This window comes from Amaranthus tricolor, chromosome 9 (assembly GCF_026212465.1).
Source record: "Amaranthus tricolor cultivar Red isolate AtriRed21 chromosome 9, ASM2621246v1, whole genome shotgun sequence".
Classification (NCBI taxonomy): domain Eukaryota; kingdom Viridiplantae; phylum Streptophyta; class Magnoliopsida; order Caryophyllales; family Amaranthaceae; genus Amaranthus; species Amaranthus tricolor.
This window is the reverse complement of record NC_080055.1, coordinates 7107694-7121885: the sequence shown is the minus strand read 5'-3', so window position 1 is coordinate 7121885 and position 14192 is coordinate 7107694. Positions and strand designations below refer to the sequence as shown.

Sequence of the window (14192 nt, the reverse complement as noted above, 5' to 3'; positions counted from 1 at the left end):
ATTCTTCATCGTTTATTCTTCTTTGATCGTTGATCCTTGTTCATTTTTCATCGTTCATTCGTCATTGACCATTGATCCTTGTTCTTTCTACATCGTTCATTCTTCATTGATCATTGATCCTTGTTCATTCTTCATCGTTCATTCTTCATTGATCATTGATCCTTGTTCATTCTTCATGGTTCATTCTTCATTGATCATTGATCCTTGTTCATTCTTCATCATTCATTCTTCATTGATCGTTGATCCTTGTTCATTCTTCATCGTTGATTCTTCATTGATCATTGATCCTTTTTCATTCTTTATCGTTCATTCTTTATTGACCATTGATCCTTGTTCATTATTCAATGATCATTGATCCTTGTTCATTCATCATCGTTCATTCTTCATTGATCATTGATCCTTGTTCATTCTTCATCGTTCATTCGTCATTGATCATTGATGCTTTTTATTCTTCATCATTCATCCTTCATTGATCATTGATCCTTGTTCATTCTTCATCGTTCATTCTTCATTGATCGTTGATCCTTGTTCATTCTTCATCGTTCATTCTTCATTGATCATTGATCCTTGTTCATTCTTCATTGATCATTGATCCTTGTTCATTCTTCATTGATCATCGATACTTCTTCAGTCTTCATCGATCATTCGTCATTGATTATTGATCCTTGTTCATTCTTCATCGTTCAGTCTTCATTGATCATTGATCCTTGTTCATTCTTCATCGTTCATTCTTCATTGATCATTGATCCTTGTTCATTCTTCATCGTTCATTCTTCATCGTTCATTCGTCATTGATTATTGATCCTTGTTCATGCTTCATCGTTCATTCTTCATTGAACATTGATCCTTGTTCATTCTTCATTGATCATTGATCCTTCTTCAGTCTTCATCGTTCATTCGTCACTGATTATTGATCCTTGTTCATTCTTCATCGTTCAGTCTTCATTGATCATTGATCCTTGTTCATTCTTCATCGTTCATTCTTCATTGATCATTGATCCTTTTTCATTCTTTATCGTTCATTCTTTATGGACCATTGATCCTTGTTCATTCTTCAATGATCATTGATCCTTGTTCATTCATCATCGTTCATTCTTCATTGATCATTGATCCTTGTTCATTCTTCATCGTTCATTCTTCTTTGATCATTGATCCTTCTTCATTCTTCATCGTTCATTCGTCATTGATTATTGATCCTTGTTCATTCTTCATCGTTCATTCTTCAATGATCATTGATCCTTGTTCATTCTTCATCGTTCATTCTTCATTCATCATTTATCCTTGTTCATTCTTTATCGTTCATTCTTTATTGACCATTGATCCTTGTTCATTCTTCAATGATCATTGATCCTTGTTCATTCTTCATCGTTCATTTTTCATTGATCATTGATCCTTGTTCATTCTTCATCGTTCATTATTCATTATTTAATTATCCTTGTTCATTCTTCATCGTTCATTCGTCATTAACCATTGATCCTTGTTCATTCTTCATCGTTCATTCTTCATTGATCATTGATCCTTGTTCATTCTTCATCGTTCAATCGTCATTGACCATTGATCCTTGTTCATTCTACATCGTTCATTCTTCATTGATCATTGATTCTTGTTCATTCTTCATCGTTCATTCTTCATTGAGCATTGATGCTTGTTCATTCTTCTTGGTTCATTCTTCATTGATCATTGATCCTTGTTCATTCTTCATCGTTCATTCATCAATTATCCTTGTTCATTCTTCATCGTTCATTCTTCATTGATCATTGATCCTTGTTCATTCTTCATCGTTCATTATTCATTGATCATTGATCCTTGTTCATTCTTCATCGTTCATTCGTCATTGACCATTGATCCTTGTTCATTCTTCATTAATCATTGATCCTTGTTCATTCTTCATCGTTCATTCTTCATTGATCATTGATACTTGTTCATTCTTCATCGTTCATTCTTCATTGATCATTGATCCTTGTTGATTCTTTATCGTTCATTCTTTATTGACCATTGATCCTTGTTCATTCTTCAATGATCATTGATCCTTGTTCATTATTCATCGTTCATTATTCATTGATCATTGATCCTTGTTCATTCATCAGCGTTCATTATTCATTGATCATTGATCCTTGTTCATTCTTAATCGTTCATTCGTCATTGACCATTGATCCTTGTTCATTCTTCATTGATCATTGATCCTTGTTCATTCTTCATCGTTCATTCTTCATTGATCATTGATCCATGTTCATTCTTCATCGTTCGTTCTTCATTGATCATTGATCCTTGTTCATTTTTTATCTTTCATTCTTCATTGATCATTGATCCTTGTTCATTCTTCATCGTTCATTCTTTATTGATCATTGATCCTTGTTCATTCTTCATTGATCATTGATCCTTCTTCATTCTTCATTGTTCATTCGTCATTGATTATTGATCGTTGTTCATTCTTCATCGTTCATTCTTCATTGATCATTGATCTTTGATAATTCTTCATCGTTCATTCTACATTGATCATTGATCCTTGTTCATTCTTTATCGTTCATTCTTTATTGACCATTGATCCTTCTTCATTTTTCAATGATCATTGATCCTTGTTCATTCTTCATAGTTCTTTCTTCATTGATCATTGATCCTTGTTCATTCTTCATCGTTCATCCGTCATTGATCATTGATGCTTTTTATTCTTCATCATTCATTCTTCATTGATCATTGATCCTTGTTCATTCTTCATCGTTCATTCGTCATTAACCACTGATCCTTGTTCATTCTTCATTGATCGTTGATCCTTGTTCATTCTTCATCGTTCATTCTTCATTGATCATTGATCCTTGTTCATTCTTCATCGTTCAGTCTTCATTGATCATTGATCCTTGTTCATTCTTCATCGTTCATTCTTCATTGATCATTGATCCTTGTTCATTCTTCATTGATCATTGATCCTTCTTCAGTCTTCATCGTTCATTCGTCATTGATTATTGATCCTTGTTCATTCTTCATCGTTCAGTCTTCATTGATCATTGATCCTTGTTTATTCTTCATCGTTCATTCTTCATTGATCATTGATCCTTGTTCATTCTTTATCGTTCATTCTTTATTGACCCAAATCCTTGTTCATTCTTCAATGATCATTGATCCTTGTTCATTCTTCATCGTTCATTCTTCTTTGATCATTGATCCTTCTTCATTCTTCATCGTTCATTCGTCATTGATTATTGATCCTTGTTCATTCTTCATCGTTCATTCTTCAATGATCATTGATCCTTGTTCATTCTTCATCGTTCATTCTTCATTCATCATTTATCCTTGTTCATTCTTTATCGTTCATTCTTTATTGACCATTGATCCTTGTTCATTCTTCAATGATCATTGATCCTTGTTCATTCTTCATCGTTCATTTTTCATTGATCATTGATCCTTGTTCATTCTTCATCGTTCATTATTCATTATTTAATTATCCTTGTTCATTCTTCATCGTTCATTCGTCATTAACCATTGATCCTTGTTCATTCTTCATCGTTCATTCTTCATTGATCATTGATCCTTGTTCATTCTTCATCGTTCAATCGTCATTGACCATTGATCCTTGTTCATTCTACATCGTTCATTCTTCATTGATCATTGATTCTTGTTCATTCTTCATCGTTCATTCTTCATTGAGCATTGATGCTTGTTCATTCTTCTTGGTTCATTCTTCATTGATCATTGATCCTTGTTCATTCTTCATCGTTCATTCATCATTGATCCTTGTTCATTCTTCATCGTTCATTCTTCATTGATCATTGATCCTTGTTCATTCTTCATCGTTCATTCTTTATTGATCATTGATCCTTGTTCATTCTTCAATGATCATTGATCCTTGTTCATTCTTCATCGTTCATTCTTCATTGATCATTGATCTTTGTTCATTCTTCATCGTTCCTTCGTCATGGACCATTGATCCTTGTTCATTCTTCATAGTTCATTCTTCATTGATCATTGATCCTTGTTCATTCTTCATCGTTCATTCTTCAATTATCATTGATGCTTATTCATTATTCATCGTTCATTCATCATTGATCATTGATCCTTGTTCATTCTTCATCGTTTATTCTTCTTTGATCGTTGATCCTTGTTCATTTTTCATCGTTCATTTGTCATTGACCATTGATCCTTGTTCTTTCTACATCGTTCATTCTTCATTGATCATTGATCCTTGTTCATTCTTCATCGTTCATTATTTATCGATCATTGATCCTTGTTCATTCTTCATCGTTCATTCGTCATTAACCATTGATCCTTGTTCATTCTTCATTAATCATTGATCCTTGTTCATTCTTCATCGTTCATTCTTAATTGATCATTGATACTTGTTCATTCTTCATCGTTCATTCTTCATTGATCATTGATCCTTTTTCATTCTTTATCGTTCATTCTTTATTGACCATTGATCCTTGTTCATTCTTCAATGATCATTGATCCTTGTTCATTCATCATCGTTCATTCTTCATTGATCATTGATCCTTGTTCATTCTTCATCGTTCATTATTCATTGATCATTGATCCTTGTTCATTCTTCATCGTTCATTCGTCATTGACCATTGATCCTTGTTCATTCTTCATTAATCATTGATCCTTGTTCATTCTTCATCGTTCATTCTTCATTGATCATTGATACTTGTTCATTCTTCATCGTTCATTCTTCATTGATCATTGATCCTTGTTCATTCTTTATCGTTCATTCTTTATTGACCATTGATCCTTGTTCATTCTTCAATGATCATTGATCCTTGTTCATTATTCATCGTTCATTATTCATTGATCATTGATCCTTGTTCATTCATCAGCGTTCATTATTCATTGATCATTGATCCTTGTTCATTCTTCATTGTTCATTCATCATTGACCATTGATCCTTGTTCATTCTTCATTGATCATTGATCCTTGTTCATTCTTCATTGATCATTGATCGTTGTTCATTCTTTATCGTTCATTCTTCATTGATCATTGATCATTGTTCATTCTTCATCGTTCATTCTTCATTGATCATTGATCCTTGTTCATTCTTCATCGTTCATTCGTCATTGATCATTGATCCTTGTTCATTCGTCTTCGTTCATTCTTCATTGACCATTGATCCTTGTTCATTCTTCATTGATCATTGATCCTTGTTCATTCTTCATCGTTCATTCTTCATTGATCATTGATGCTTGTTCATTCTTCTTGGTTCATTCTTCATTGATCATTGATCCTTGTTCATTCTTCATCGTTCATTCGTCATTGATCATTGATCCTTGTTCATTCTTCATCGTTCATTCTTCATTGATCATTGATCCTTGTTCATTCTTCATCGTTCATTATTCATTGATCATTGATCCTTGTTCATTCTTCATCGTTCATTCGTCATTGACCATTGATCCTTGTTCATTCTTCATTAATCATTGATCCTTGTTCATTCTTCATCGTTCATTCTTAATAGATCATTGATACTTGTTCATTCTTCATCGTTCATTCTTTATTGATCATTGATCCTTGTTCATTCTTCAATGATCATTGATCCTTGTTCATTCTTCATCGTTCATTCTTCATTGATCATTGATCTTTGTTCATTCTTCATCGTTCCTTCGTCATGGACCATTGATCCTTGTTCATTCTTCATAGTTCATTCTTCATTGATCATTGATCCTTGTTCATTCTTCATCGTTCATTCTTCAATTATCATTGATGCTTATTCATTATTCATCGTTCATTCATCATTGATCATTGATCCTTGTTCATTCTTCATCGTTTATTCTTCTTTGATCGTTGATCCTTGTTCATTTTTCATCGTTCATTTGTCATTGACCATTGATCCTTGTTCTTTCTACATCGTTCATTCTTCATTGATCATTGATCCTTGTTCATTCTTCATCGTTCATTATTTATCGATCATTGATCCTTGTTCATTCTTCATCGTTCATTCGTCATTAACCATTGATCCTTGTTCATTCTTCATTAATCATTGATCCTTGTTCATTCTTCATCGTTCATTCTTAATTGATCATTGATACTTGTTCATTCTTCATCGTTCATTCTTCATTGATCATTGATCCTTTTTCATTCTTTATCGTTCATTCTTTATTGACCATTGATCCTTGTTCATTCTTCAATGATCATTGATCCTTGTTCATTCATCATCGTTCATTCTTCATTGATCATTGATCCTTGTTCATTCTTCATCGTTCATTATTCATTGATCATTGATCCTTGTTCATTCTTCATCGTTCATTCGTCATTGACCATTGATCCTTGTTCATTCTTCATTAATCATTGATCCTTGTTCATTCTTCATCGTTCATTCTTCATTGATCATTGATACTTGTTCATTCTTCATCGTTCATTCTTCATTGATCATTGATCCTTGTTCATTCTTTATCGTTCATTCTTTATTGACCATTGATCCTTGTTCATTCTTCAATGATCATTGATCCTTGTTCATTATTCATCGTTCATTATTCATTGATCATTGATCCTTGTTCATTCATCAGCGTTCATTATTCATTGATCATTGATCCTTGTTCATTCTTCATTGTTCATTCATCATTGACCATTGATCCTTGTTCATTCTTCATTGATCATTGATCCTTGTTCATTCTTCATTGATCATTGATCGTTGTTCATTCTTTATCGTTCATTCTTCATTGATCATTGATCATTGTTCATTCTTCATCGTTCATTCTTCATTGATCATTGATCCTTGTTCATTCTTCATCGTTCATTCGTCATTGATCATTGATCCTTGTTCATTCGTCTTCGTTCATTCTTCATTGACCATTGATCCTTGTTCATTCTTCATTGATCATTGATCCTTGTTCATTCTTCATCGTTCATTCTTCATTGATCATTGATGCTTGTTCATTCTTCTTGGTTCATTCTTCATTGATCATTGATCCTTGTTCATTCTTCATCGTTCATTCGTCATTGATCATTGATCCTTGTTCATTCTTCATCGTTCATTCTTCATTGATCATTGATCCTTGTTCATTCTTCATCGTTCATTATTCATTGATCATTGATCCTTGTTCATTCTTCATCGTTCATTCGTCATTGACCATTGATCCTTGTTCATTCTTCATTAATCATTGATCCTTGTTCATTCTTCATCGTTCATTCTTAATAGATCATTGATACTTGTTCATTCTTCATCGTTCATTCTTCATTGATCATTGATCCTTGTTCATTCTTTATCGTTCATTCTTTATTGTGCACCAAGATTGGGTCCCTCGCCCTCTCAATCTTGCACTGAATCACTCCCTCACTTGGAGATAGCCAAATAAATGCGAAAGCCTTCACAAACTCCACCAATATGCACCCAAGAATGCACTTCTTGATTCTCAGGCCAGCCTCGTGATCCTCCTCTTCAGGTTTCCCTCACCCTTGGGCTGAATCCACGACCTTCCTCAAGGCTTCACTCGCTCTTGTAGCAAAGGTTACACTCTAGATTACTCCTCAATCTAGCTTCAGAGATTGTCTACTCTTGAATCGTGTTGGGACTGATTGAATAAACACACACAATCACACAAAGAAAAGGAAAAGGAATAATTTCAGTACTTGAACGTGTATTTGAGAAATGAAACTGAATTAATCAATATTGGATGCATTTACATGAGGCCTAGAGTCTTATTTATAGAGTTCTATACTCTAACGGCTAAAAACAACCATGTGCAAAACACGTGCACACTTAAAAACATAACAAACAACAAAAATACTCTACAAAGCCTTCAAACTAAAACTGGCGACTGGGTGACCTTGGGCTCACTTTTTGAATGACCTCCCATGCTTGGAAATGGACACTTAGACTCTTGATGGCTAGCTCCAAGTACCAAGATTCCATTTCTACCATAGCTCGGGTCCTAGGTGCACAGGTTTGGTCTCCACGTGTCGTGCAAGGTGGCCTGGTCGCAAGTTGCTGCTGTACTGTTCTGGTTAGGATCAGCGAGCAGGTTCCCTTGTGCTTGTGTTCTAGGCGATTGTGTGCACTACCATCATGGTTCTTTGACCTTTATGGCTAGGCCTATATATAGAGATGACGTCCCCATGATTGGTTAGGCCCAAATCTCCATGGTAAAGGCTCAAGCACGTGTGCAAGGTGACCTGGACGCGAGTAGGCTGCTGATCAGCACTTGGGCTGCTGTGTGGCCTCTTGTCTCCTTGTATACCTCTTGGGAACAGTAGGAACAGTAGGGCTGCTGAACATGACGTGGATTGTTGCTCTCATCATGCTCAAGACTCAGATGCTCGGTATTTTTCATGTTATGCCTTCGAGTAGGAACGGTAGGATCAATGGGAACAGCTTGTAGTTCCTCTTTGTATGTATCTTCAAGGACCGGATCATGGGCTGTTTTGGGGGATGCACTTGCACATGGTGAACTCTAAGACCTGCACCATATCAAACATGGTGCAAACTCCCCTTCTTATAAAAGAATTGTCCTCAATTCTTGAATTCCCATGCATGCTTGCTTTCAAAGGAACTTCTAATGCTGCACAACTTCACCTGCTGCTGCCTTGGAACAAGCTTGATTAGGCCGTTACAAATTATGTTCCACATATAGGCTGCTGTACTCTTGAACTGCTCCTCTGTACATTGATCTGCATTCATGTTATGCTTGTTGTTTTATTGCTATACTATTACATCTATTGTGTAAAAGAACCTACAGCACAACTACAACTTGTTGTTTTATTGCTATACTATTACATTTATTGTATGAAAGAACCTACAGCACCACTTCACCTGCTATTCTGTACTCAATTGGTGGACCTGCTGCTGGACTGTTTCGAGCACTTACACAAGTAAGGATGAATGCTTTTGTCCTCAATTGCATAATGAACCATACCCATACATTAAACAAGCTTACCAAGAAGATTAGCTTGCTTGTATTACCAATACCACACTCGACTTGTTGCATTCTCCCCTTCTTAGAAAAAATTCGACCTCGAATTTTTGTAGGGTTAAACTCAACAAATCTTTCCACATGAACGTAATCCACTAAAGGCGATTTTTTAAGCACAAAATCCACCTTGACAAACTCATGCTTCCTAGTTTGTTCTCCTTGTAAACCAACTTCAAATCTCGGATGAGAATCCACTACTTCAAAGCATTCTATTGTAGGATCAACATTCTCCATGCAAGTTGTCTCAACAACCTCTTCAAGATCACCAACACTCCCAACACAAGATGTTTCAACCATTTCTTCAAAAGCATCAACAATCTCACCACAAGGTATTTCATCATCTCCTTTAAGATCAACAATCATCTCTACAAAGGATACTTCAACAACCTCTTCAAGATCCTTAACACTTTCAACAGAAGGTGTTTCACCCATGTCATCAAAATCATCATCACTCTCTACACAAGGTGTTTCCACCACGGCTTCAAGATCATCATTAATCTCTACACAAGGTGTTTCAACCACTTCTTCATTATTTGATTCTTGAATATCACCATGAGGAGCCAATGATGTTTGTTCTTCAACATGTTTAGGAATGATCTCAAAATTAATCCTAGGCGGATCAACATAAAGATTATACTCATGAACAATCACCACTTTTGAGTCACCATGTTTCCTTTGCAATTTTTTCTGAAATTTTCTCTTCTCATGAGCAGAACGTATTGCCATCCTCCACTTATCTATTTGACCCCAAACATCCTCCAATTCATCTTGCAAATCAGCAGCTTGCTCCCAATCACATTGTTTTTTACAAGCTAGTTGCAACTTTATAATGTTTTTCTCCTTAATCTTCAATTCCTTTAAAACAAGGTCATAAGCTAAACCTTCAATTCGATCCAGTCTTTCCGCCATGCTTATGTATTCTTTTGATGACTTCATATTCTAGGACTCAGGAGTTTCTCAAAATGAAGTGTGAGAATAAGGATATGAGTGAAAAGGAAAGAAAGAAAAAGACACGAAGTTTGAGATTTTTTTTGTGTGCACAAAACAGAATTCAACAAAGCCTAACAGCACAATTTTCAGATTCTGTGTGCCCAACCTTCACTACTGTGAACCCAACCAAATCAACTCCAATAATGATGAAAATTGGTGACAACACAATTCAAGATGTCTACAAACACCCCAAATTGAAATTACTCAAAAATATTGTCTGGTTTGATCACAAATCAAATTTCACTACACACATACAAATCTGAATTGTTTCTGTGACCTTTGGTCAAAAACACTTGCGCATATTTTTTTCCACAACTCCCATGACTACAAAACAAGGCTCACCAAAACCTAGACTCAAAATGAATCAATGTGAAAAAAAGAAACAATGAAAAAGACTCAAAAATGAGGGATGAAGAGATAAAATACAGAAGACAAAGAATACTTCAACTGTTCTGTATTTTGCAAAAACACAATGAATGGGTCATTCAAGAAATCTATAAAACGTATGTAAAAGTGCAAAAATGATGTGGTTTAATGAAAATAGGATAGTTATTGATAATGTGATGGAAAATGAAGGCCAAAGAAAGAAATCTTGATGGGTTTTCGAAGACAACTTACCACAGTGCACAAAACTGATCAGTTGTGCGCAGTCTGTAAAGAATTATGCGTATCTCCTTCACTACTCCACCAAATCTAATAATTCAAAAGCCAAAAGTTCACCAACTCAATTAAGAATATGGTGTAAAAACAGTTTCGCAAAATAACTTCAAACGGTTCTCCAAATCTATCAAGTTTCAACCCCAAAAACTGACCAAATCTGAAATTTTCCTCTGGTATTCCTGTGTGATTCTCTTCGGTTTCTCTTCAACTATGGTGGGTTGTGCCCTCTCGTCACTTACGCTCTGATACCAATTTGCACCAAGATTGGGTCCCTCGCCCTCTCAATCTTGCACTGAATCACTCCCTCACTTGGAGATAGCCAAATAAATGCGAAAGCCTTCACAAACTCCACCAATATGCACCCAAGAATGCACTTCTTGATTCTCAGGCCAGCCTCGTGATCCTCCTCTTCAGGTTTCCCTCACCCTTGGGCTGAATCCACGACCTTCCTCAAGGCTTCACTCGCTCTTGTAGCAAAGGTTACACTCTAGATTACTCCTCAATCTAGCTTCAGAGATTGTCTACTCTTGAATCGTGTTGGGACTGATTGAATAAACACACACAATCACACAAAGAAAAGGAAAAGGAATAATTTCAGTACTTGAACGTGTATTTGAGAAATGAAACTGAATTAATCAATATTGGATGCATTTACATGAGGCCTAGAGTCTTATTTATAGAGTTCTATACTCTAACGGCTAAAAACAACCATGTGCAAAACACGTGCACACTTAAAAACATAACAAACAACAAAAATACTCTACAAAGCCTTCAAACTAAAACTGGCGACTGGGTGACCTTGGGCTCACTTTTTGAATGACCTCCCATGCTTGGAAATGGACACTTAGACTCTTGATGGCTAGCTCCAAGTACCAAGATTCCATTTCTACCATAGCTCGGGTCCTAGGTGCACAGGTTTGGTCTCCACGTGTCGTGCAAGGTGGCCTGGTCGCAAGTTGCTGCTGTACTGTTCTGGTTAGGATCAGCGAGCAGGTTCCCTTGTGCTTGTGTTCTAGGCGATTGTGTGCACTACCATCATGGTTCTTTGACCTTTATGGCTAGGCCTATATATAGAGATGACGTCCCCATGATTGGTTAGGCCCAAATCTCCATGGTAAAGGCTCAAGCACGTGTGCAAGGTGACCTGGACGCGAGTAGGCTGCTGATCAGCACTTGGGCTGCTGTGTGGCCTCTTGTCTCCTTGTATACCTCTTGGGAACAGTAGGAACAGTAGGGCTGCTGAACATGACGTGGATTGTTGCTCTCATCATGCTCAAGACTCAGATGCTCGGTATTTTTCATGTTATGCCTTCGAGTAGGAACGGTAGGATCAATGGGAACAGCTTGTAGTTCCTCTTTGTATGTATCTTCAAGGACCGGATCATGGGCTGTTTTGGGGGATGCACTTGCACATGGTGAACTCTAAGACCTGCACCATATCAAACATGGTGCATATTGACCATTGATCCTTGTTCATTCTTCAATGATCATTGATCCTTGTTCATTCTTCATCGTTCATTATTCATTGATCATTGATCCTTGTTCATTCATCAGCGTTCATTATTCATTGATCATTGATCCTTGTTCATTCTTCATTGTTCATTCATCATTGACCATTGATCCTTGTTCATTCTTCATTGATCATTGATCCTTGTTCATTCTTCATCGTTCATTCTTCATTGATCATTGATCCTTGTTCATTCTTCATCGTTCATTCTTCATTGATCATTGATACTTGTTCATTCTTCATCGTTCATTCTTCATTGATCATTGATCCTTGTTCATTCTTTATCGTTCATTCTTTATTGACCATTGATCCTTGTTCATTCTTCAATGATCATTGATCCTTGTTCATTATTCATCGTTCATTATTCATTGATCATTGATCCTTGTTCATTCATCAGCGTTCATTATTCATTGATCATTGATCCTTGTTCATTCTTCATTGTTCATTCATCATTGACCATTGATCCTTGTTCATTCTTCATTGATCATTGATCCTTGTTCATTCTTCATTGATCATTGATCGTTGTTCATTCTTTATCGTTCATTCTTCATTGATCATTGATCATTGTTCATTCTTCATCGTTCATTCTTCATTGATCATTGATCCTTGTTCATTCTTCATCGTTCATTCGTCATTGATCATTGATCCTTGTTCATTCGTCTTCGTTCATTCTTCATTGACCATTGATCCTTGTTCATTCTTCATTGATCATTGATCCTTGTTCATTCTTCATCGTTCATTCTTCATTGATCATTGATGCTTGTTCATTCTTCTTGGTTCATTCTTCATTGATCATTGATCCTTGTTCATTCTTCATCGTTCATTCGTCATTGATAATTGATCCTTGTTCATTCTTCATCGTTCATTCTTCATTGATCATTGATCCTTGTTCATTCTTCATCGTTCATTATTCATTGATCATTGATCCTTGTTCATTCTTCATCGTTCATTCGTCATTGACCATTGATCCTTGTTCATTCTTCATTAATCATTGATCCTTGTTCATTCTTCATCGTTCATTCTTAATAGATCATTGATACTTGTTCATTCTTCATCGTTCATTCTTCATTGATCATTGATCCTTGTTCATTCTTTATCGTTCATTCTTTATTGACCATTGATCCTTGTTCATTCTTCAATGATCATTGATCCTTGTTCATTCTTCATCGTTCATTATTCATTGATCATTGATCCTTGTTCATTCATCAGCGTTCATTATTCATTGATCATTGATCCTTGTTCATTCTTCATTGTTCATTCATCATTGACCATTGATTCTTGTTCATTCTTCATTGATCATTGATCCTTGTTCATTCTTCATCGTTCATTCTTCATTGATCATTGATCCTTGTTCATTCTTCATCCTTCATTCTTCATTGATCATTGATCCTTGTTCATTCTTAATCTTTCATTCTTCATTGATCAGTGATCCTTGTTCATTCTTCATCGTTCATTCTTCATTGATCATTGATCCTTGTTCATTCTTCATTGTTAATTCTTTATTGACCATTGATCCTTGTTCATTCTTCAATGATCATTGATCCTTGTTCATTCTTCATCGTTCATTCTTCATCGTTCATACGTCATTGATTATTGATCCTTGTTCATTCTTCATCGTTCATTCTTCATTGATCATTGATCCTTCTTCATTCTTCATTGATCATTGATACTTCTTCAGTCTTCATCGTTCATTCTTCATTGACCATTGATCCTTGTTCATTCTTCTTCGTTCATTCTTCATTGACCATTGATCCTTGTTCATTCTTCATTGATCATTGATCCTTGTTCATTCTTCATCGTTCATTCTTCATTGATCATTGATGCTTGTTCATTCTTCTTGGTTCATTCTTCATTGATCATTGATCCTTGTTCATTCTTCATCGAACTTCGTCATTGATCATTGATCCTTGTTCATTCTTCATCGTTCATTCTTCATTGATCATTGATCCTTGTTCATTCTTCATCGTTCATTCTTCATTGATCATTGAACCTTGTTCATTCTTCATCGTTCATTCTCCATTGATCATTGATCCTTGTTCATTCTTCATCATTTATTCTTCATTGATCATTGATCCTTGTTCATTCTTCACCGTTCATTCGTCATTGATCATTGATCCTTGTTCATTCTTCACCGTTCATTCGTC

At 35.5% G+C, this 14192-nt stretch overlaps 1 protein-coding gene across 1 annotated transcript in view; it reads left to right on the top strand.

The window, feature by feature from the left end:
• Nucleotides 1-7424, top strand: part of LOC130823208 (uncharacterized) — a 185875-nt gene extending 178451 nt beyond the window's left edge. The window contains exon 4 of the mRNA XM_057687840.1: nucleotides 7365-7424. Within this exon, the coding sequence (XP_057543823.1) occupies nucleotides 7365-7424 (60 nt within the window). The remainder of the gene's footprint in view (nucleotides 1-7364) is intronic.
• Nucleotides 7425-14192: the final 6768 nt, after the last annotated feature.